The sequence below is a fragment of the Felis catus genome, chromosome C1, assembly GCF_018350175.1.
Source record: "Felis catus isolate Fca126 chromosome C1, F.catus_Fca126_mat1.0, whole genome shotgun sequence".
NCBI classification, from domain to species: Eukaryota; Metazoa; Chordata; class Mammalia; order Carnivora; family Felidae; genus Felis; species Felis catus.
In genome coordinates, this window is record NC_058375.1 from 96458127 (window position 1) to 96482161 (window position 24035).

General features: G+C 40.6%; 1 protein-coding gene across 6 annotated transcripts in view; it reads left to right on the forward strand.

Annotated features, from left to right (window-relative positions):
* Positions 1-4015: 4015 nt before the first annotated feature.
* The window catches only part of LRIG2 (leucine rich repeats and immunoglobulin like domains 2), a 68929-nt gene continuing 48909 nt past the window's right edge, over positions 4016-24035 (forward strand). For 2 of the 6 annotated variants that reach the window (XM_003990477.6, XM_045033302.1), the window contains exon 1: positions 8116-8539. In XM_003990477.6, the coding sequence (XP_003990526.3) occupies positions 8301-8539 (239 nt within the window). In that variant the 5' untranslated portion in view covers positions 8116-8300. Of the gene's footprint in view, positions 4056-8114; positions 8540-11698; positions 11876-24035 lie in introns of those variants that run through there. The other 4 variants (XM_045033304.1, XM_045033303.1, XM_045033301.1 and 1 more) reach the window with 4 other exon arrangements.

Sequence of the window (24035 nt, forward strand, 5' to 3'; positions counted from 1 at the left end):
TATTTTAGTAAATGAAAAAATATATGATATACATTATATTTATAAGATATATGTAATACATATAACATGTATGTACATACATACTGTATCTGATAATGTAGTAAGTTGCTGGCACTCTGATTTACTTATTAAGGAGTGCATTCATGCTGTTTGCTGTGCAGATGGTTTTGAGGGGAATAAGGTTGGAAAAAAGAGTTCAGTTAGGAGGCTACTGAAGTGGCATAGGTCAGACATGCTTGTGCCTTGAGCTGGTGTGGCGGTAACAGAGATGGAGAAAAGCAGTCAGGTTTTTTTTCTTCCAAGATTTTATTTAAATTCAAGTTAGTTAAGAGGTGCCTGGGTGGCTCAGTCGGTTAAGCATCTGACTTCATCTCAGGTCATGATCTTGTGGTTCATGAGTTTGAGCCCCACATTGGGCTCTGTGCTGACAGCTCAGAGCCTGGAGCCTACTTTGGATTCTGTGTCTTCCTCTCTCTGCCCTTCCCCCACTCACATTGTCTCTCTTTCTCTCTCTCTCTCAAAAATAAACAAACATTAAAACATTTTTTAAAAAGTTCAAGTTAGTAAACATATAATGTAGTATTGGTTTCAGGAATAGAATTTAGTTATTAATAATTTACATATAACACACAGTGTTCATCAGAACAAGTGCCCTCATTAGTGCCCATCACCCATTTAACTCATCCCCCCCCCATCTCCCCTCCAGCATCCCTCAATTAGTTCTCTATAGTTAAGAGTCTTTTATGGTTTGTCTCCCTCTCTGTTTTTATCTTACTTTATTTTTCCTTCCCTTCCCCTATGTTCTTCTGTCTCGTTTCTTAAATTCTATATATGGTATTTTTCTTTCTCTGACTTATTTCACTTAGCATAATACCCTATAGTTCCATCCATGTCATTGCAAATGGTAAGATTCATTCTTCATGAAGGCTGAGTAATACTCCATTGTGTATATATACCACATCTTCTTTACCCATTCATCAGTGGATGGACATCTGGACTCTTCCCATAACTTGTCTATTGTTGATAGTGCTGCTCTAAACATAGGAATGCATGCGCTCCTTTGAATCTGTATTGTTGCATCCTTTGTATAAATACTTAGTGGTGCAATTGCTGGGTTGTAGAGTAGTTTTATTTTTAGTTTATTCAGGAATCTCCATACAGTTTTCCAGAGTGGCTATACCAGTTGGCATTCCCACCAACAGTGTAAGAGGATTCCCCTTTCCTCACATCCTCAACAGCGTCTGTTGTTTCCTGAGTTGTTAATTTTAGCCATCTGACAAATGTCAGGTGGTATCTTATTGTGGTTTTGATTTGTATTTCCCTGATGATGAGTGATGTTGAACATTTTTTCATGTGTTTGTTAACCATTTGCATGTCTTCTCTGGAGAAATGTCTGTTAATGTCTTCTGCCCATTTTTTTTTTCTTTTTGAGAGAGAAAGAGAGAGATAGAGAGTGAGCAAGTGGGGGAGGGGCAGAGAGAGAGGAAGACAGAGGATCTGAAGCGAGCTCTGCATGGACAGCAGAGAGCCCAATGCTGAACTTGAACTCACGAACCGTGAGACTGTGACCTGAGCTGAAGGCAGATGCTTAACCAACTGAGTCACCCAGGTGCCCCATCTTCTGCCCATTTCTTAATAGGATTATTCATTTTTTGGGTGTTGAGTTTGATAAGTTCTTTATAGATTTTGGATACTAGCCCTTTATCCAATGTGTCATTTGCAAATATCTTCGTCCATTCCATAGGTTGCCTTTTAGTTTTGTTGATCGTTTCCTTTACTGCACAGAAGTTCCAATAGTTCACTTTTGCTTTTGTTTCCCTTGTCTCCAGAGGCATGTCTAGTAAGAAGTTACTACAGCTGAGGTCAAAGAGGTTGCTGCCTGTGTTCTCCTCTAGGATTCTGATGGTTTCCTGTCTCACATTTAGGTCTTTCATCTATTTTGAATTTATTTTTGTATATGGTGTAAGAAAGTGGTCCAGTTTCATTCTTCTGCATGTCACAGTCCAGTTTTCCCAACACCATTGTTGAAGAGACTGTCTTTTTTCCATTGGATATTCTTTCCTAAGAAGCAGTCAGTTTTAAGGTATATTTTAGATTTGCTGATGGACTGGATATGGGGTAAGAGTTGGGAGCAGATGGAGAATAAAGGGAAAGGGAAGACTCAAAGAGAAGTCTTAAATTTCTGGTTTTAGATTTAAAAAAATTGTGGTAAAATATACATAACATAAAATTGACCATTTCAACCATTTTTAAGTCACAGTTCAGTGTCATTAAGTACATTTGTGTTGTTTTGGGACCATCAGCACTACCTATCTCCAGAAGTTTTTCATCATCCCAACTGAAACTTAGTATCTATTAAACAAGAACTCCCTATCTCCTCCTCCCCCGCAGCCTCTGACAAACACCATTTTATTTTCTGTCCCTATGAATTTGACTACTTTAGGTACCTCATGTAAATGGAATTAATGATATTTATTTTTTTTTGTGACTGGTTTTTATTTCACTTAGTATAATGTCTTCAAGTTTCATCCATGTTGTAGCATGTGTCAGAATTTCCTTCCTTTTCAAGGCTGAATAATATTGCATTGAGTGTATATAATACATTTTCTTTATCCATTCATCTGTTGATGGTCACTTGGGTTGCTTCCACCTTTTGGTTTCTGTGAATAATGCTGCTATGACCATGGGTGTGCAAATATGTCTTCAAGTCCTTGCTTTTTTTGTTTTTTAAAGAATAATCTTTTTTCTTTTAAAAATATTTATTTATTAAAAAAATTTCTTTTAAATGTTTATTTATTTTTGAGAGACAGAGAGAGACAGAGAATGAGTGGGGGAGGGACAAAGGAAGAGGGAGACACAGAATCCGAAGCAGGCTCCAAGCTCTGTTGGCACAGAGCCTGACACGGGGCTCGAACTCCCAAGCCGTGAGATCATGACCTGAGCCGAAGTCAGATGCTTAATTGACTGAGCCACCCAGGCACCCAGAAAAATATTCATTTATTTTTGAGACAGAGAGAGAGAGAGAGAGCAGGGAAGGGGCAAAGAGAGAGGGAGACAGAGAATTCCAAGCGGACTCCAAGCTGTTAGCACAGAGCCCATTGCGGGGCTTGAACCCATGAATTGCAAGATCATTACCTGAGCTAAAATCAAAAGTCAGATGCTTAACTGACTGAGCCACCCAAGTGCCCCTATTGTTTATATTTTTGAGGAAATGCCATACCATTTTCCATAGTAGCTGCACCATTTTACATTCCCACCAACAGTGCACAAGAGTTCCAATTTCATATCACTCTTTATTTATTTTATTATTTTATTTTATTTTATGTTATTTTATGTTATTTTATTTATTATTTACTCTATAATAGCCATCCTGATGGGTATGAGGTGGTATCTCACTGTGTTTTGATTTGCATTTCCTTAATTATTAGGAATGTTGAGCATTTTTTCATGTGCTTATTGACCATTGTATATCTTCTTTAAAAAAAATTTTTTTTTAATGTTTATTTTATTTTTGAGAGAGACAGAGCGTGAGTGTGGAGGGGCAGAGAGAAAGGGAGACACAGAATCTGAAGCAGGCTCCAGACTCTCAGCTGTCAGCACAGAGTCCGGACACGGAGCTCAAACCCACGAACTTGTGAGATTATGACCTGAGCTGAAGTTGGATGCACAACCGACTGAGCCACCCAGGTGCTCTGTATATCTTCTTTGGAGAAGTATCTAAGTCCTTTGCCCATTTTTCAAAAAAATTTTTTTTTGCATTATTGCATTGCAGGAGTTCTTTATACATTCTGGATATTAACCCTTTATGAGATACATGATTTACAAATACTTTCTCCCATCCCAAACATTGTCTTTTCACTCTGTTGCTAGGATCCTTTGCTACACAAAAGTTTTTAATGTTGATGAAGCTCAATTTATCTGTTTTTTTCTGGCTTTATATTTTGCATCAATGAGTAATTATTATTATTTCTTCTTTGCTTTTGCAGGAAAAGGAGATAGAGGAAGGAAAAGATGGAAGGAGACAAATGCATTCTAAATAGATTTGTGCTTATTCAGTAAGAGAAGCAGTGAAGTTTTTTATTTCATTTTTTAAAAATTAAGCTTTTAATTTTAATCCCAGTATATTTAACGTACAATGTAATGTTAGTTTTAGGTGTACAATATAATGATTCAATACTTCCAAGCAACACCCCGTGCTCATCACAGCAAGTGCACTCCTTAATCCACATCATGTATTTAACCCATTTCCCCTCCCCCCTCTCCTCTGGTAACCATCAGTTTGTTCTCTGTAGTTAAGAGTCTGCTTCTTAGTTTGCCTCTCTGTCTTTTTTTTTCATTTGCTCATTTGTTTTGTTTCTTAAATTCCACATTTGAATGAAATCATATGGTATTTGTTTGCTTAGCATTATACTCTCCAGCTCCATCCATGTTGTTGCAAATGGCAAGATTTCATTCTTTTTTATGGATGAATAACATTATATATGTATCTATATATGTGTGTGTGTATCATATGATAATATCACATCATATTTTATTCATCTAGTCATCTCCAGATGGACACTTGGGCTGCTTCCATAATTTGGCTATTGTAGATAATGAGAAGTAGTGAAGTTAACAATAATTTATTCAGTAACAAATATTCATTTACAATCTCTTATATTCCTGACACTGCACTTAGCACCAGGGAGATAAAATGAGTATGGGGATTTCTTACTTAGCGGGAGGACAACCAGAAAAAGTTATTTTCAGCACAATGGGATGTAATTAATATATATGAATATATAGAGGAATGCCATGGACTGTGGTTGACAAATGGAAGTGGAAACCACTAAATGTCTAGAATAGTCAGAGAAATCTTTAAAGAGGGAGAACATAGAAGGAGAGTAAGAAATGTCTGGCCAGAGAAAGTGGGAAAGGACAACCTGTAGAAGGAACAGCATGTACAAGTAAGTATAGACATACGTGGCCCAATTTATGAAAGGAAAATAATTTCCTGTGGCTGGAATATGGAGAAGATGGTGAGGAGGTAATGGGAAATGTGGGAGGTAGTTAGTCTGGGCCCTAACCGTGGAATCTTCAATGGTAGAAACAAGAATTTGGAATTCGATATTACAGTCAATGGGAAGTCATTAATTAAAAAAATATTTTTTCCTGTTTTCTGAAATAATCCATTTTCATTATAAAACATTGGGGGAAAATATCAAAAACAAAATAAAAACCACTGGGAACATAAAAAAAATTTTTTAAGATTTTATTTTTAAGTAACCTCTATACCCAATGTGAGGCTTGAACTCACAACCCCAAGATCAGGAGTCACATGCTTTACTAACTGAGCCAGCCAGGCTCAAATGTTTCTATGTAGGGAGAAGCTAACAACATACCTATATCAGTATTCTTTGGAAAAATAGTTCTGACAGAGGGGAGAAATGGAGGACAGGAGATGAGTTCAGAAGTTATTGCATTAATACCCATAGAGAGAGGAAAGTCTGAACAGAGACAAGAGTAGTGTGGATGGAGAGGTGGGGAAAGATCTCAGACACTCCTTAGGAGAAATCAATAGAGCCCAGTGACTGACTGGATGTGGGAGGAAAGAAAGAGGGGAAAGTGTGAGTAACTTTGGGATCTCTAGTTTAGGAGAATAGAATTGGCCAGATTAGTTAGCTATGACTTAGCAAAGAGCAAAGTCCTGAGATAAGGGGAGATGGGGCAGCTAAATTTTAAGGGATGGTGTTTATACAAAAGTCTGGTGTTTATAGAAACATCTGCAACAAGGGATCCAAAGTGAGCCATTTTCTTTAGGAGTCTGGAGTTGGGGTATTCTTAGCTTATGGGCACACTGAATTCTAAAAACTCTGCTCAGGTACTTGGCACCCAAGGATTAATTAGACAGTTTTAGGACAATAAATATAAAAACTCTTTATTCCATTGTTAATGAGAAAAAGGTCACTAAACTTTATTAAAAACACATTATTTAGTAAAGTTGGGCATATGGGCTTATTCTATGATTCTTTTTATTGCTGTAAAGTAAAAATTCATACTAAAAGCTTTTTTTAAGTTTATTTATTTTAAGTTTATTTATTTATTAGAGTGGGGAAGGGGCAGAGAGAGAGGGGGAGAAAGAGAATCCCAAGCAGGCTCCACACCATCAGCACAGAGCCCAATGTGGGACTCAAACTCACCAACCATGAGATCATGACCTGAGCTGAAGTCAAGAGTTGGACACTCACCCAACTGAGCCACCCTGGCGCCTCCATACTAAAAGTTTAAAAAGAAAAAAATTTAGGTCATTTTATCAAGTAGGGAGTAAAATAATATCATCATCTATTCACATATCATACATTTATTGTCTATTATATGCCAGGTACTGTGCTAGCCTGTATGGGGAATACAGAGGTATATAAGATGCACATATGTGCTATATAAGAATGGTAAAAAATAATGTGCAGGAGGAATTAAGGGCTGGAAGGGACTCCTGGATGGTGTAACCTGTACAATTTATTGGAGAGGACACAGGATAGAGAGCATGATTTTCTATCATGCCCAAAGAGAAGCTCTGAAACTATAATCCAGAGAGGTACTAAGATACTCCTGCCTATGCCCAATTTCTTAGTGGAGGTTGTGAAGCATGTTCAACAGACAGGGAAGGGAGACTAAGAGTGAGTTTCACCCTGCTGTCTTGGTTTTAAAAGTTTAGTTTAGATTGGAGCATTGGATATGTCTTTGATTCCAAGAAATATTTCAATTTTAAAAATGGAAAAAGGGTTTTAAAAGCATAGTTGTGACTCCAAACCTGCCATGGAAAGATTGATTTCAGTTACTTTCTAGGGCAACAGTATGCCCTAGGCATTCTGACTTTTTTTTTTTAACCTGCTGTCCTTTAATTCGTAAAAGTCAGAAAACCTATAATAATGCCAGCCTGCCTCTGTCTCCAGGTAACTGGTGTTGAAAGAGAAATAACAAATCCAAAATGGAGTCACTTGTGCTAAGCCCCATATCAGCAAACTAAGATTAAATACCTAGCCTAATTTCAGTTTCAACCTCTCCCAGGACTGTGACTTTTAATCAGTCAGTCTGGAATTACCTGGTCAGCACTAGTGAGGTAATGTGCCTGTTAGATCCCACTTTCCCCCCAAAGGAGGGTGACCTTTTGCTAGAAACTTCTTTTTTCTGCTAACTTCTGCCTACAAAGCCTTCCATTTTGTACAGCTTCTCAGAGCTCTTTTTAACTTGCTAGGTGGGATGCATCCTCGTTCATGAATGTTGTATAAAGCCAACTAGACCTTCAAATTTACTCAGTTGAATTTTTCCTTTTTTTTTTTTTAACATTTATTTATTTTTGAGAGAGAAAGAGAGCAAGCACGAGTGGGGGAGAGGCAGGGAGAGAGAGACACACACAGACACACAGACTTGCTTTTCTGAATGTGAGGATATAGGACAGCTTCGCTGAAACAGAAGAGTATTTTCCTTAGAGACATGCCTTGCAGGTGCAGTCCCATCAACATTTCTTAAACTCCAAGCTAAACAGAAGCTGGAGGTACACAGATGAATAAACAGGGCCTCTGCCTTCGGGAGCTTAGGGGTCCAGCAACCAGTAGTGATAACACGCTTCGAGTTAAAAGGAGTTGCCGCCCACTTGCAGGACTGCAGGAGCTGCAGACAAGCAGGAGCGGGCAGCGGTGCAGACAAGCAGGAGCGGGCAGCGGTGGCCCCAGCTGGGCTTTGGAGGCCAATGCCAGGTGGAAGTTCCAGGGCCCTTTCAGTGCTCGCAAGTTGGAAGGTAGCCCTTCTATCATTCCCCTTGGAGTCCAGAAAAAAGATCCTTTTCTATTACCATAGTAGATATCCCTCAAATCAGGAGTTGGGACTCGCAGAGCTTTAGCCGCTGTTCCTCTTAAGGAGCCACTACGCCCTCCAGTGGAGGACCAGCGGCGGAACCCCAGTGAGGCGCTGCAAAGTGACGGACACCTTAAAGTCGTCCTTAAGAAACTCCCTGTCACTGGCTCCACCTCCTCGCGGAGTCCCGCCCCCGACGCGACCTCTTTGTGTGGCACCGATTGGTTGGCTCTTGTGCGTGAAGACGTTGCGTCGCGGGGCGGGGCGGAGGAGCGTTGTCCGTAGGGCTTCAGCCGTGTGTCCTCGGCCGCCGCCCCCACTGCTGCGCCGTATCCGCCCCTCTTTTCCCTTTAGAGGGTACAGGCGACAGCCGGGCCCTGGGGTGGCAGCGTAGCCACCAAACGTCTCCGCCAAGCTGTCTCTTCTAGCTGGCGGTTCTTCTCGGCTGGGTCCAGGTCGGGGGGAAAATGGCGCCGGCGCCCCAAGGCGTCCGGGAGGAGCCGCTGCTGGATTGTCGGTCCGGACCACTTTCCCGGCTCCTCTTCCTCGCCCAGGCTGTTTTCCTCTTGCTGCCGGCCGCTCGGGCAGGTCTCTGCCCCGCGCCCTGCTCCTGCCGCATCCCTCTGCTGGACTGCAGTCGCAGGAAACTACCAGCGCCGAGCTGGAGGGCGCTGTCGAGCCCGCTGCCCCCCGATACTGCCAGCCTGTGAGTAGAGTTGCCGGGCGGGGATCCAAAGGAAAGGGAGCTCCCTCTCCAAGGGGACAGGAGGGAGACAGTTGGATGAAGGTCGCGGTTGCGAATTGAAGTACTGAAGAAAAATGCCATTATACTGTTGTGAACTTTTTTTGAGGTGGGGTGGGAGCCTAAAAACCCTGGACTTAAGGTTATGAAAATTAGCACGAAAACCAGGGTTAATTAAGATTCTTGGGGCCAGGGAGTTTGTGATTCCTGCACTGGGGAGGTGTTGGAAAGGGGATATTGTTAAGGGCTCACTGGACCTGGGCACCGACCTTGACTCTGGATGGTTGGGGATCCTCGCCCACTTTGGGCTGCATCATCCAGTGTGTAACTCAACTTGAATGCTCCCCAGGTACGTGATTTGATAACCACGATCGCCAATGACATAAGAACGGTCCTTTTGTCCCTAGTTCGCATTTGCACATTTGGTGCCATAGTTTTGATGCTTAACAGGGTTAAAACATCATGGCTTAGGAGATCCAACGCTTTGAGCAAATACCTTTATAAGTAGCGTTTTAAAAATCTAATTCAGGACTCACTGTAAAGAAGGGAAGGAGTATTCTTTCCCAAATCATGTGTTACTTTAATTGTTTTCAGTGCATTTCTTTGTGGCAAAGAACCTAAAAATCAGTTCTCTTTGTTTATGCGTGACAAACAAGTACAGTGATTGGATTAATTCTTCTGGAGACTCCACTGCTGTGTGCTCATCTTGACAGGCCTGTGTTAGACAGTGGCACCTGGAGAGCTCATTAGTCTGAGTCAGCCTGGTGGCATTAGGAGCAACAGTAGGTATTAAATGCTGCAATTATGGGGTTTCTTAACCACTAACATACAGTTATTTCTCTGCTGCTAACTGAGCACCGAATTTATTAATTGACAGACTTCTAATAGAGTCTTCTCTAAAAGAAGTGTCACAAAAAAGTATAGTTTGTGGTGCAATTAAAATATGAGGGACTATTTGGATTTTCCTTGGAAATAGAATACAAATAGATCTCTCTGCTGCTGTTTAAAGTAATTAGACATTTACAAATAGGTTAAGATAGATAGGAAGGAAAGCTATTTCAGGAATTCTTTGAGAAAACTAAGGTAACTTAAATAACCAACTGTCGTAGTAGCATAGATCTGTCATAAAATAAGATGTTTCTGTTGTTTTTATGATAGTGGCATCTGTAGCTAATTCTGGTTCTGTTGACCCAGATTAAATTTAAAAATTGATATCGGTGAGCAGCATAATCTGAATTGAACCTAGCACAGCATTTTTGTAATGCGGCAAGTGCCTCTTTCTAAGAAATTCTTGGAACAGCTACCTGATTATCTGGTGCAGGTTTAAAACCAACACAAGTTTATTTAGCTGTAATTGAAAAAAATGTGGCTTACTTTTAAGATCCTCCATTGGTAGGTAAACAATAATTGGGAATAGTTTTATGTAAGGTACAATTAGTTTGTGTTTGGGGTTGATTTCTGTGTAATCTAGACAAATTTCCTAAAGCCAAATGACATCCCCAAATTTTAAATGTCCTATAATGAAATTGACATTTTCAGTTGAAGTAAAATGCCTTGGAGAGCAATTCTGTTGTAGAAGTGTAATTGGATGGAAGTCTTACATTAGCAGAACAACTCTTGGAATATTAAAAGATGGCATTGTGCTGTTTTAAACTGAGAAATGTAACATCTTCAGTAATTGCTTTCAGCTATAAAACCACCAGGTACACATGGGTTTTTTTTTAATGTAATTTTGAGTGTTCAAAGTAGACCTAATGCTGTAAATACATAAGTGATTCAGACTCAAATGCTGAAACTTGTGGCCATCATCAAAAAGATTATAGATGAAATCCATTAATCTTGGTTTTTGAAATATGCATGTATCTGTCCCTGGTTCCTAGTACAGAGTTCCTGAAACTCTTGTAATTTCCTAAATGACAAGAGCTCTATAAGCATCTTCTGTTCTAACCCTTAGGTCTTTGACTAATTCCTGACACAGGGCTCCTAAATCCCTTGGTATTTCCTGGGTGATAGGAGTGTCTTTTGACTTAATGAGGTGACTCTTGGTAAGTTCCTGGATAGGTGGGGTCAGTCCCCAGAAAGACCAAGCCATGATTAGAAGCTTGGAACTTTCAGCCCTGTCCCCATTCTCCTGGAAGGGGAGAGGGGCTTAATAATTGCTTGTGCCTGTATGATTAAGCCTTCGTAAAATCCCAAAAGTGTGGACTTTGAAGAGCTTCTAGGATGGCGAACATGTCTACATGCTGAGAGAGTGGCAGACCCCAACTTTACAGGGACAGAAACTCCTGTGCCAGACCCTTCCAGATCTCACCTTATGTATCTCTTCGTCTGGCTGTTCATCTGTGTTCTTTACCATATCCTTTCTTATGTAATAAACCAGTAAACGTAAGTGTTTTCCTAAGTTCTGTGAACTGTTCTAGCAAGTGATTCAATCAGTGAGGGGGTCTTGGGAACCTCCCAATTGCAACCAAGTCAGACAAGTTGTAGGTAACATGGAGACCCACTTCTTGTGATTGGTGTCTGAAGTGGGGGACAGTCTTATGAGACTGAGCTCTTAGGTCATGAGGTCTGTAATTCCGGTTAGTGTCAGAATTCAATTGAATTGCAGCTGGTGTCTAGAATTGGTTGGTGTGGGAGAAAAAACCCCCACATGTCTGGTGTCAGGAGTATTATATGTGGAATAAAAGGAAGAAACAGGTGACAAAAGCTCTTCACTTGAGGCTTTAATCAGGCCTCTGAACCTTTCCTGGGCCATATGTACACATCCTTGTAAAATGCAGTTTTAGCAAGAACCTTGCTAAGTCAGTTTAGCAAGAAGCACTCCCCCTTGATGCCTAATTGGGTTCCTCCTTCTACACCATCGTAAAGGTGATGTCTGATTGCCCTGGCCTATCTTCAGCAAGAATCCTGTTGGAGCCCCCCGGCCCCTCATGTTTCCTCTTAATAGTTTTCCATTCATTGACTCCACCCTTCACCTTAGCTATAAGATCCCTCTTGCCCATGCAGTGTTCAGGGTTGAGTCCAATCTCCTTCCCCTACTACAAAATTTCATAGCCTCACCATCCCCCAAAGTCTTCCTTACCATGCTTCAAGTATCATTGAATATTTTTTTCCTTTTAACAGTTTTGGTGCCACAAACTGGATAGGATCAGATTCATCATTGGACCCCCAGACCTCTCACCCAGGACCCTAAGTGTGTACCTTTGAAAGCTTTATCTTCACTCCTGACTGATTGTTCGGGGATCCATTGGTGAGTCCGACTCCTGAACCATTGCTCCGGACAAATGTCCGTGGAAGCTGGTAAGGACAGATTTTGATTGTTAACAGTCTGAGTATACCCTAGAAAAAGGGATGGAGTCCCCGATAAACACAGGCTGGAGACTGGGTTAGAGTCCCATGTTTGTCCCCTGTAAGAGGCTCACTTAGAGTACCAGGCAAACAGCTGTTTGTAAGAAGCTAGGTTAGAGTCCTAGGCTTCTTCGTTTGAAAGCTGCCTATCAGTCTGTAAATCTCTTATTCCTGGCTCTTTTTTCCCTGAATGAGGATTATTCTCTGATTCTCTAGACTGGAAATCTCTTCTTTTTTTTTTCTTTTCCTTAACTCCTTGCACTGGAAGTCTGTCTTCCTGGCTCTCTATAACACCTCATAATTTTCTTTGTTGGATCCTGCCTCTTCTGTGGGAACTTCTCAGTTGACTCAAATACTCTTCTTGAACCCCTACTAACTATGTTTTCTGCCAGTGCTGTCTACTTCCATTCCTGTTGGCATGCTTTTGCTGAGAATAATACAGAACTTCATTGGCCTCTTTTGGGCCCCAGAATGGCTTTTCAAAGAGCTCTCCCTTCCCATTGTTGCTCCTCCTTCTTCATTTTACCACCTTCAGTCTTCCCTCCAGTTCCGTTGAATCCTTTCTTAGATCACCTTCCAAATTCCTTCCTCCTCTCTACCCCCGTCAGAACTTTTTCCACTTCAGTCTTTATAGTCACTTGAATTTTGGGCCCCTTGCCCTCCACTGGGGACTCTTCAGGGGACTTAGGGGCCCCCAAAAGCAACTACTTGAGCTGAAAAGGAAAAAGACTAATTGGAAATAGACTGGAAATTGGCCAGTTGGATGGGTTTTAGAGATTTCCAGACAGCTGCTAGACATCTTCCTTGGTCACCCACTTGAAATTTGGTCCACAGCCTCCATAAAATTACATATCAGTGCAAGGGAAGGTCTTTTTTTTTGTTTTTCTTTTAAAATGTTTATTTATTTATTTTTGAGAGAGAGCATGCACTTGCGGGGGTAGGGCATAGAGAGAGAGAGACAGACAGAAAGTCCAAAGCAGGCTCCGAGCTTCAGCGCAGAGCCTGATGAGGGGCTTAAACTCACAAACATGAGGTCATGACCTGAGCCGAAGTTGGATGTTTAACTCACTGAGCCACCCAGGTGCCTGCAAGGGAAAATGTTAAAGGTGGTCTTTACACAATTGGTAAACAAGTAACATTAATATGGCCTGACATTTTCCAGAAACACAATTTGTATAAAAATAGAAAGTGGTGGGCACCTGAGTTGCTCAGTTGGTTAAGCATCTGAGCATGGCTTAGGTCATGATCTCACGGTTTATGAGTTCGAGCCCTGCGTCAGGCTCTGTGCTGACAGCTCAGAGCCTAGAGCCTGCTTTGGATCCTGTGTCTCCCTCTCTCTCTGCCCCTCACTCCCGCATGAGTGCACTCTCTCCCTCTCTCTCTCAAAAATAAACAAAAAAATTAAAAAAAAAATAGTGGAGAAAAGGCAAGAACTAATTATTTTATATAAACCAGTGAATTTGTATTACTATGTTTTACTAACGCATGGCTAAAATTTTAGATTGAAAACAATAGCTCTCTATTTGTGTCTGTCTGTATGTGTGTTTACATGTATATATGTATGTATTTTGTAGATGTGTTGTATTTTTTACACCTTTGGATGGTATTACCAAATTACCTTATAAAATCCCTTAAAAAGGAGCTCTATTCAAGCTGCCTTAGAGATAAATGGGCACTTATATAAATTAAGTATTCCTGAATTAAGTTCACATGATTTGGGATAATTTTTTTTGTAAATAAAGCTATTTTGAAAATCGTTGGTAAAATAAAAACAGGCATGTCTTCAGAGTTGTCAGCATTAAATATAATACAGAAAATAATTTGTCTTCTACCTAAGCTTACTAGTCAAGCTTATGTAATCTCTACTAGGTATTTAAGATTATAAAATTATAATTCCAAACTAAGAATAAAACATACAATAAAAATGAACTGCTTGATATATGTTAAGCACTGCAGTTAAAAAAAAAAAAGGTGGGGGGACAGACTGTATATTTAATCTTTCTCGGTTTTTTACTTTTGTGATGCTTGCCTTCCATGCATGTGTTATAAAAATAGTTAATAGGGAAATAGCTTGAGATGATGGCTAGTTTAGTTTGGTGTTACTATCTGCCTAAAATAAATGTAGGTCATTTCTAAGTAAGATAAACTGTTGAGACATTCATTACTGAACCTAAGTTTGGGTTTGTATTTTTGGTATCTTGTTTCTATGTGGTGTAGAAACTAAGATACTTGGATCTCTTAGTAAACCCGTTGCTTGCCACATTGAAAAATTATATTGTGAGGAATCATGCTTCTAGCAATTGTGAAATTGTATATTCATAAATTTTCTAATCTACAGAATACTGATACATGACCGTACTTGTCTACTTCATAGTTTTCTCTGTAAAAGAAAGATTATTAATGGTTAAAACTTGTGATCAGTACATGTAGGTAGAACTACTAGAAACTGTAAGAATAAAGCAAAACAACTTTGTATGCAGAGTATGCAAGGTATGAAGAATGTGTTTTTGTTTAGGGAAAAAAAGTAATTTTATTCTAAGGCAGACTGGTTGTTCCACAGTAAGAAAGAAGCAAAAATATAGGACAAAAGCTGAATGGATATTAGAAAAATGGTTATAGATTTGCAGAACAGGAATTTTATGTGTGCTCAAGTTGCTAAGGTTAAATAAAATAGATTTATTACTGATGTAAAACTAGAATGTCAAAGTTTTCTTGGATTATTGATCTCTTATTAATAAACTATAAAAAGATTTTCCTTCACCTATTATGTAATTTGCCTAGGAAACAAAGATTTTAATTAAAAATCCAGTTAAAGTCCAATTAAAATGATTTTCTGTGCTTCTTGTGCTTATCAGGTTTTTGATTACTTTAAAAAATTGAGACTTATCAGTATTACAAAAACTAAAAATTTTTTTCCAACTATGTAGCTTCCTATATTTGCCTTTGAAATCTTTTAATTGCCACTTTAAGTGAATAAGTATTATTCACAGTGACCTGTTATCTAAAGTGTTTAAAACATTTGACATTTTTGACAACTTCCCCAAATCAAATTCTAAATGGAATTTAAAAAAATATTTGTTTATTTTTGAGAGAGAGAGAGAGAGAGAGAGAGACGGGGAGAGACAGGAGAGGGGCAGAGAGAAAGGGAGAGAGAGGATCTGAAGCATGGTCCATGCCAACAGCAGAGAGCTGATGTGGGTCTCGAACTCATGAAACTGTGAGATCATGACCTGAGCCGAAGTCGGACTCTCAGCCGACTGAGCCACCCACGAGCTCCCTAAATGGACTTTTCTATGATCTCAAACTAACTTTGAGATATTCCAGAGGTCTCTGAAAATTTTCAAGGGATTTGTTGCTCACCCTGTAAGAGAGCGATTTAAACTAATTAGGTTTATTTGCAATGTTAGATGATTACATGGGAAGCATTCTCAAATAAGAAATGATGACAAACCTTCTTAGGTTATTTGTGTATGGATCCATGTTACTAATATTGGCATTCCAGGAATGTTTGAAGTTCACAGTTGGTGTCCAGTTAGTATGTTAAAATACTGTGTGACAAGTTGTTGTTTTACTCTCCTCCTTCTCTGAGAGCACTTCCAATAGGCGGCAGGCAAGAATGTTCCATAATGGTATCGGTTGAATAATTTTAAGATCATGTGTTGGACTGAGAGTTTCCAGAACCAGTGAAGAAGCTGATGGAGTCATAAAACTGCTAACCCAAGATCAAGCAGAATAAGAATTTCGTGGAACTGAATGACCTGATGAAGATGGTTATTATGACTCTTTGAAACAGTACTGCTTCTTTAATGTTTTTCAGATTTAAAGAACTTTTTTTCCTCTTAAGCTGTCTGCAGCTTACAACAATCTAATTATATCTTTGTGAACAAAGATGAAACAATTACTTTTTCTCCTTATTCCTCTGGAATTAGTGAACTCTTACTTTCACGATACTGTAGTTACTTGTGTAAGGTGAATAAGAATTTGTTCTTGTAACAGGATATAATTGGAAACATTGGTTTTATTACCAAGGTTTTGACTGGAATATTATATTTGAGAGTCACATGGATAGAATCTGGTTTAAGGGACTAAGGTTGTCTTCATGGAGCCAGTGTTCTTGGGAAGACTGGCCTGGTACCTGGCTTACAGGGTGCCTAGCCTTACAGGTGAGTAAGAACGGTTACTTCCTTGCAGGCCGAAGAGTCTCAGGATATCTTGGGGACCTCGAGGAAAGAGGAATTTACTCCTGTCTATAGGTATGGGAAGATAAAGTCTGGTGGCTACTTCCTGGATTGGCTTCCTAACCTCGAGAGGCTTTTAAATGTTTAATCTGAGATTTCCTTATGAAAAGTTCCAGCAAAGCAAACTCAGAAAGAGGCTGTGTGGTCAGTCACTATTCTTGGTGCACCTATGTAAAATAATCAGGACAAATCTAATGAGACCGGAATTCTTAGGTAAGGAAGAATTAAAAGGTTGACCGTAGAAATTTTTTTTTTCTTTGATTCAGTGCAAAACCCCTTGTTGGGTCTGTCTTGCACATTTTGCAAGTCCTTACCAAATACTCAACTCTGGCTTCCTGCAGTATCTGGCTATAATTTTCCAAACTAATGTTTCCAGTTTTTCTCCCACCCTCCTGACTTGGTATCACTGAGAACTAAAACTGCCCTTTTCCTGAAATCCTGCAAGCTGAAGCTGGGTCCTTGAAATAAACTTAAAAAAAAAAAAAAATTACTACTGCATATCATACGTGGGCATCTTCTGTGCCTCCTGCTGTATGGACCATTCAAAGGTTCACCAGAACACCAAATGCCATCATCAGAGACATTTAGACTGCAAACTAGGAAAATTCTTCAGATGGTTCTTGCCACCCTCACTCTTCCATTTAAAATTGCTTCGAGCTCAAGTGGGAAAATCTCAACTCGCTAACCTCTGGACTCAGAAACTAGGTTTCTAATCTATTATTTTTTTGTTTTTCTGTGTTTTCGTAGAAAACTCCCCTCATTAAATGCCTGACTACTAGCATCATTGAGCAGATAGATACCCTCTTAATTCCAGGTCCCAACAGAAACTTCACTTGTTCCTTAATGAACAAAAGGCTACTGAATAAAAAAATAGACTTCTGTTGTTCAGAGGAAAGAGAGAATGCCTCTTTCCTTGAACAAGAGAGGGGACAGAGATTCTTTGCTTGGCCAAATTTTAGACTCCTGAACCACCTTCTGGGCTCATTTGTTTATGTCCTTGTAAAATGCAGTTTTAGCAAGAGCCCTGCTAAGTCATTTTAGCAAGAAGCCCTCACCCTTGATACCTGATTATCCTTGATACGTGATAAGGTTCCTTATCTTCTGACATCCTCCAGGTGATGTCTCATCTCCCTGGCTTATCTTCAGCAATAAGCAGTTAGGTCTATTTATCCAGCACCTACCTTATCCCTGTTTTTCCTCTTAGTGATTTTCCATCCACTGATAATGGCTGACTACCCTGCTCCTTAGCTATAAATTCCCACTTGCCCATGCAGTATTTGGAGTTGAGCCCAGTCTCCTGTCACTGTAAAATGTCATTGCAGTAGTCCCTCTACCTGAAAAGATAACCTGCACCACCTTGAATAAAGTCTTCCTCACGAGGTGTTAACACGTGTCGTTGAATATTTTTGCCTTTTAACACAGTGAGTTCTTCTTAGACATTGGTGTCACAGAAGTGAGATTTACTAGAATGGCCCTGGCTTATGGAAATCTGGTTTGGGAAGAGAAAGGGCAAAAGGATGGGGAATGTAGAACCGTTGATTCCCAGGTGGCTTTGTGTCCACCTGTGGTATGGAGCAGAGGTTGTGCTGCTCCCAGATACTCAAAGTAAAAGTTACAAATGGAATTTAGAGATAGATCCATTTCCCAGCACTTTGGTTCACTGGATGTGTAAGGAAATAGATGCTAATAAGGAAAAAGTGAAATGTTTAGTCCTTTGGTTATGGTTATTTGTAATAGCTAAAATGAAATTAGAATTCTGGGTCAGACCTTGATGCTAAACCGAGGTCAGATTTCAGCGAGTCTGAGTTTTGGTTACTAGCCTCAAAGCTGTCCCCCAGGGGAAAAATTATGCAAAGACAACAAAAAGTACCTCTAAGACCTCTGGTCACCAAGAAGGCTGTTGGTGTAGGGGGAGGGCAAAGCCAGGAAACTATTGAAACCAGGGAATATTGTATGAGGAGTTGTTTTTATTTTGTGGATCAGTAACACTAGCTTCCTGAAGAACCTTTATAAAAGTTGATTGTGAGTGTAATAAACTTAGGTGTAGTTTCTGGTTTTAAATGCTGCAGTGTGGAAGACCATGTTTGGGTTCAGGACAGGATCTACAGCTCACTATGGAACAATCACAGATAGGTATTTGTGATCCAGACACAAAGGAGGTTATTCCTGAGGGAACAGCCAGCTTGGTGGACTGGATAAAAGCCAGTGTAATGTCTTATTTATCCTGAGAATGGAGACTGCCCACCTTGCCTTGTAAATGCCAAGTGGAACATCCCCTATGAAGCAGATGGTATGTTTCATATACAAGCTATGTGGGATTATCTTTATAATGGGATAATTCATCTGCTGAATATGTCTGTCACTCAGTTGATAGTGAATGTTGTGGCTAAGGGAAAGTCTCTCTCTCTCTCTCTTTTTTTTTTTTTTTTTTTGAGAGAGCAAGCACGTGAGTAGGTGAGAGGGGCAGAGGGAGAGAGAATCTTAAGCAGGCTTCATGCTCAGTGTGGAGCCCAGTGCATGCCTATATCCCACAATCCTGGCATCATGACCTGAGCTGAAGTCAGCAGTCACAAACTCAGCTGACAATCACCTAGGCGCCCTGGAGAACTCTTACATGAACACCCCATATCACCTTAACTGCTGCAAAACCTAGGGACACTTGAGGAAGCCTTGTGTATTTGCTCTCTCAGCTTCCCCTCTCAGGTTTTATAGATGTTAAAAAAGCATTAGGTTAATTAACAAAAGAACGAGAGAGCTGAGGGACTGACTGGTCTTAGCAAGGTGGAAAATTTTATCTTATTGTTAGGTAGACCCCATGGTCCTCATGGAGCTCAGTGCAGGGCTTGAACTCATGACCCTGAGATTGAAACCTGAGCTGAGATTGAGAGTTGGACGTTTAACTGACTGAGCCATCCACATACCCCCAAGGTGGAAAGTTTTAAATAGTTTTTAAGAAAGGTGAATAAAGCAAATACCATTTGGAGCAAAACAAAGGAAAAAGAAAGGGAAGAATCACAGACTCAATCCATCAGAATGGAAAGCTTTAGATGGTTATTAAGAAATGGGATGGGGGTGCCTGGCTGGCTCAGTAGAAAGAGTGTGCAATTCTTGATCTCAGGATTGTGAGTTTGAGTCCCATGTTGGGTGTAGAAATTAGTTAAATAAATCTTTAAAAAAGTGGGATTAATAAAACAGACAATTGATCGGGTTAAAACAAAGTTTTTAGTACAACACTAGCTAAAGTCCTAAAGGGACATCTTTCTGGTCCCCCCAACATTAAAGGGCCCCAAACAAGTCTATTCTGTTTTCCCCAGTTTGGAGAAACTTAAAAATCTGAATGCAGAGACTACAGTGAGTAATGTGACCAGCAATTGCTTGGGGCATTGGTTAGATAGATTAAATTGACAAAGGGTCAGGGTCTTTTGGCTTAACCCCTGGGCAAGACCCAACGCCTTTTGCACAAGAGTGAGTAAAATGATCAGGAGGTGGAGAAGAAAAGTTCCCAGGATACCTTGATACGGGAACTTCTTGTACTGTGGTACCAAATACCAAAACCCATTGATAAAGCCTTGATGCTGTTGAGAGAACAAAACCATGCAAGGGTTGATAGGATTATGGAAGTTGGGAAGTTTAAACAAGGCTTTTTGTAAAGAAGTTGTGTCTCCTTTACCTGAATGTTTTATGGGAATGAGTTATGTCTGGCTTGGGAAACACTTTTCCTAGTATTGTAAAACCAAAACCCATTAATAAGGTCCTAATGGAGACTATAGGTAGGAATGTCAGGTAAAAGTTTGTGAGAGAATTGATTGGTGTGTTTGAACAGGCTTTTTCCTGATTGTATTAGGGAGATATGCCTGGCAGGTGTTTCTTCTATCTATTACTGTAAAACAAGTCGTGTAAATCCACCCTTCAATATTAATTTGGATATGTTAAATGGGAGCCAGTAAGATTGCCCAAGGCCACACAATGTAGAATAGAAGTTGAAGTGCTGGTATGGGCAAATTCTCTGTGTATAGTGTTTTGTAGTGTACCATAGACTGGGGCTTATGGCAAAAGCCTGTGAGTGCCTCCCAGCAGTGGCTTACTGGACTTTGGACTAGAAAATTCCCACTTTAAGGGCAATTATTGGCTTACCATTGGACAGTAATTGAAACAGCCACTGTGACTAGAAGTCATAAAAATAATCTTGAAAACTGAAATACTCATGATGTCTTGCATAATGTTGGGTAAACACTTCAGTAGGTAGGGCAGTGCCCAGAAGAGTTCTGTAACAAAATGGAAATGCAAGGAGGAGATACTCAAGAGAAGGGAGCCTCTTTCCCCCTAGGACTGATTGTGAAACTGTGTGAGGAGCTGCTGGATTTTATTGTCACTTGGGCAAGTGTCCTATAAGCTTATAACTGACCAACAAAGAGCTGCTTGGTTTGTGGGTGCATTTCCAAGGTGAACAGACACCATCCTGTTTGGAAGGCCACCACTCTGATTGGAAAAGGTAAAGACAAATTAGCTTGGTGGGCTGAATTGCATCCTGTTTTCTTAGCAGTAATGGAAAAATTGAACAGTGGCAAAAGCCCCTATGTTTGGGTTTTTACTGACAGGCAGTAGCCAAAGGCTTCGTCATATGGCTAGGCAGAAGAACAATAGAAACCTGGCCTCTTAAAGGACTGCCCATATGGGGCACAGCCTTCTGGAAATTGCTGTGGGAATTTGAAGCGTGCATTAAAGTAGGACATGTCGATGCTCATCAGAAGAACCCTCTTTCAGGTTTGTAAGGCGACTGGAATCAACAAGCAAGTATCCCTGTGCGCTAGCTTGAGGTAACCACCTGGGGCCATGACATAAGTGGATATGGGGTATGCAGTAACGCAAAGACAAATGAATCTAGACCTAATCCCCTTGTACTTTCTGAGGCACAAAATGCCAGTAAGAACTTTATACCTGCAGGCACAGTAGAGACTGTTAGATGGCTAGGTGGCAGATTCCCTGTTGGGAAGGCCTTGAATATAGCCAGAAAATGAGACTGATGCTGTAACCAGGAGTAGAACAGACTCTGGACTGGGCTTGGCTTCTCTGACAGTAGATGCAAATGCCCACGATACTATAAAAGAACAGGAACAGAAGATAATTGTAACAGTTTGGATGGCTAACCATGATTTCTTCAGACCGAGGAATACACAGCCCATAATGTCCAACAAATGGGCAGAGAGAGATCCTTTTCAGAGTACTACTTTAATAGAGAATTGAATGGTCAGTTAAAACATTGGTTGTTTAAAATGGGAGATAAAGGGGCGCCTGGGTGCTCAGTTGGTTGAGCGGCCGACTTTGGCTCAGGTCACAGTCTCGCAGTCCGTGAGTTCGAGCCCCGTATTGGGCTCTGTGCTGACAGCTCGGAGCCTGGAGCCTGTTTCGGATTCTGTGTCTCCCTCTCTCTGACCCTCCCCCATTCATGCTCTGTCTCTCTCTGTCTCAAAAATAAATAAACGTTAAAAAAAAATTTAAAAAAAAATGGGAGATAAAGACCTGAACGTATGGCTTACATAAGTTCCTGAGATTGTGCTTTCTCTCAACATGAGGTAGGGCTGATGGAGCGGCACCACTGGATCGAGTCCTCTTTTTCTGGTAGATCTGAAGGGATGAGAGGATGGTGAAGGATGCCAGGATGAGTATGCAGTTCTTACCAACGGAGGAGTATCCTCGTGTAATGTCTCTACTTTTCCTTTCTTACATCACCTCAGCTTTTTTCTTTTGTGCATGATACACTGGTCATAGGACCAGTGTTACAAATACAAAGTTCTGAAAATAAGTGATGATTCCTAAGCAAGAAACTGTATTCTTAAACTTGGGTTAGAATTCCTAAGGGCCTGGTAAGGGTGGGTTGTGCCTTCGCCTCATCTGGCGAAATTGAGGTTAACGGTGAATGCCACTATATTGCTTGGTGGTAAAAATAGCCCAGTGGTTCTACATCTGTGTAACCTTTCATAACTGAATGCGTGGACTGAGGGGGAGGTACCTGCTAGAATATTATTGCTCTTGGCAATCTAGATCAGCACAGTAGCTGAACCTCGTGTCCCTTCCAAAGGTAGAAGAGTTTGAGTATAAATGGAGAGAAGGGGCAGTAGTATCTGAGGGTAAAGGAATGAATCAGTGGATTGTATAATGAGGAAAATCCAATGTTAATACCTCAGAAGGGGCTCAGAGTGAGAGACAATATCATCTCTTAGCTCAGTTATACCAGATGCCTGAAAGGGTGAAACTGTGTTTGCCTAACACCACTGCTGCTTTTGTTACCTGACAAGATTGGAAGCTTGCAAGCCAGAGTGGCCTTGCCTGGAAAGCATTTTCATATAATGATGGACTAGTGCAATTATTAATGACTAAACAGGATTCTAATGTGTCTCAATCTTTTGAGTTGTATATCTTTTTGCTTGTAAGGTGGTCTGTGGCCAGAGACCAAGGTGGGCTGTGAAATAATAGAAAATATATATATTGGTCTGTCACTCTAGTTGGTGGCACAGAGCTCCTGAAAACCTTTCCTAAGTGATGAGAGCACTGGGAGCATCTTGTGTTCTTTTTTTTTTTTTTTTTTTTTAATTTTTTTTTTTCAACATTTATTTATTTTTGGGACAGAGAGAGACAGAGCATGAACGGGGGAGGGGCAGAGAGAGAGGGAGACACAGAATCGGAAACAGGGTCCAGGCTCTGAGCCATCAGCCCAGAGCCCGACGCGGGGCTCGAACTCACGGACCGCGAGATCGTGACCTGGCTGAAGTCGGACGCTTAACCGACTGCGCCACCCAGGCGCCCCGCATCTTGTGTTCTAATACGTGGTCTTTGACCCTGATTCTGGACACAGAGCTCGTTAATCCCTTGGAATTTCCTGGGTGATATGAGTATCTTTTGATCGAGAGGCAACTCTTGGTGGGCTCTTGGATAACTTCAGTATGGGGGCCAGTCATCAGAAAGACCAAGAAGCCATGATTAGAAGCTTGGAACTTTCAGCCCCACTCCCATTCTCCTAGAAAGGAAGAAGGTTTAGAGGTTGAGTTAATAATTGGTGATACCCATGTGATGAATATTCCATAAAAATTCTAAAAGTATGAGCTTTGAAGAGCTTCTAGGGTGGTGAACATATATATCTATGTGCCGGGAGGGTGCCAGACCTCAGCTCCACAGGGACAGAAGCTCCTGCACCAGACCGACCCTTCCGGATCTCACCCTATGGATCTCTTTATCTGGCTGTTAATCTGTGTTCTTTACTACATTCTGTATTGTATAATAAATCAGTAAACCTGCTTCCTTGAGTTCTGTAAGGTGTTCTAGCAGATGGTTGTATCCAAAGATGGGATCATGGGAGCCTTGGATTTGTAGTCAAACTGGATAGAAGTTAGGGGGATCTACTACTTGTACTTAGAGTTTGTATCTGTGATATTTTCACCACACTTCTTACAGAGAAGTAAGATTGGCTGTGGGGTTGAAGTGGGGGGCAGTCTTGTGGGACTGAACTTTTGTAGGGTCTTCTCTAACTCCCATGAATGTCAGAACTGAATTGTGGGACATTGAGTTGGTGTTGGAAAATCGGTTGGTGTGGGGAAAAAAAACCCTACATCTGGTATCAGGAGTATTGTCTGTGTGACAAAGATAGAAAGGAATGGAGTTTTTCTGAGACAGAAACCTATTTAGATACTGTCTTTATGCTTCTCTATATCAGAAACACTTAAAAAAAAAACTCTTTCAAATTTTATTTGATTAATATAAAATTTGACTGGATTGTCCATGGGTGCTCAGCTCTGTATTACATTGTTCCGATTTTACACACCCACAACACACACACACACACACACACACACACACACACACACACACACACTGGAGGA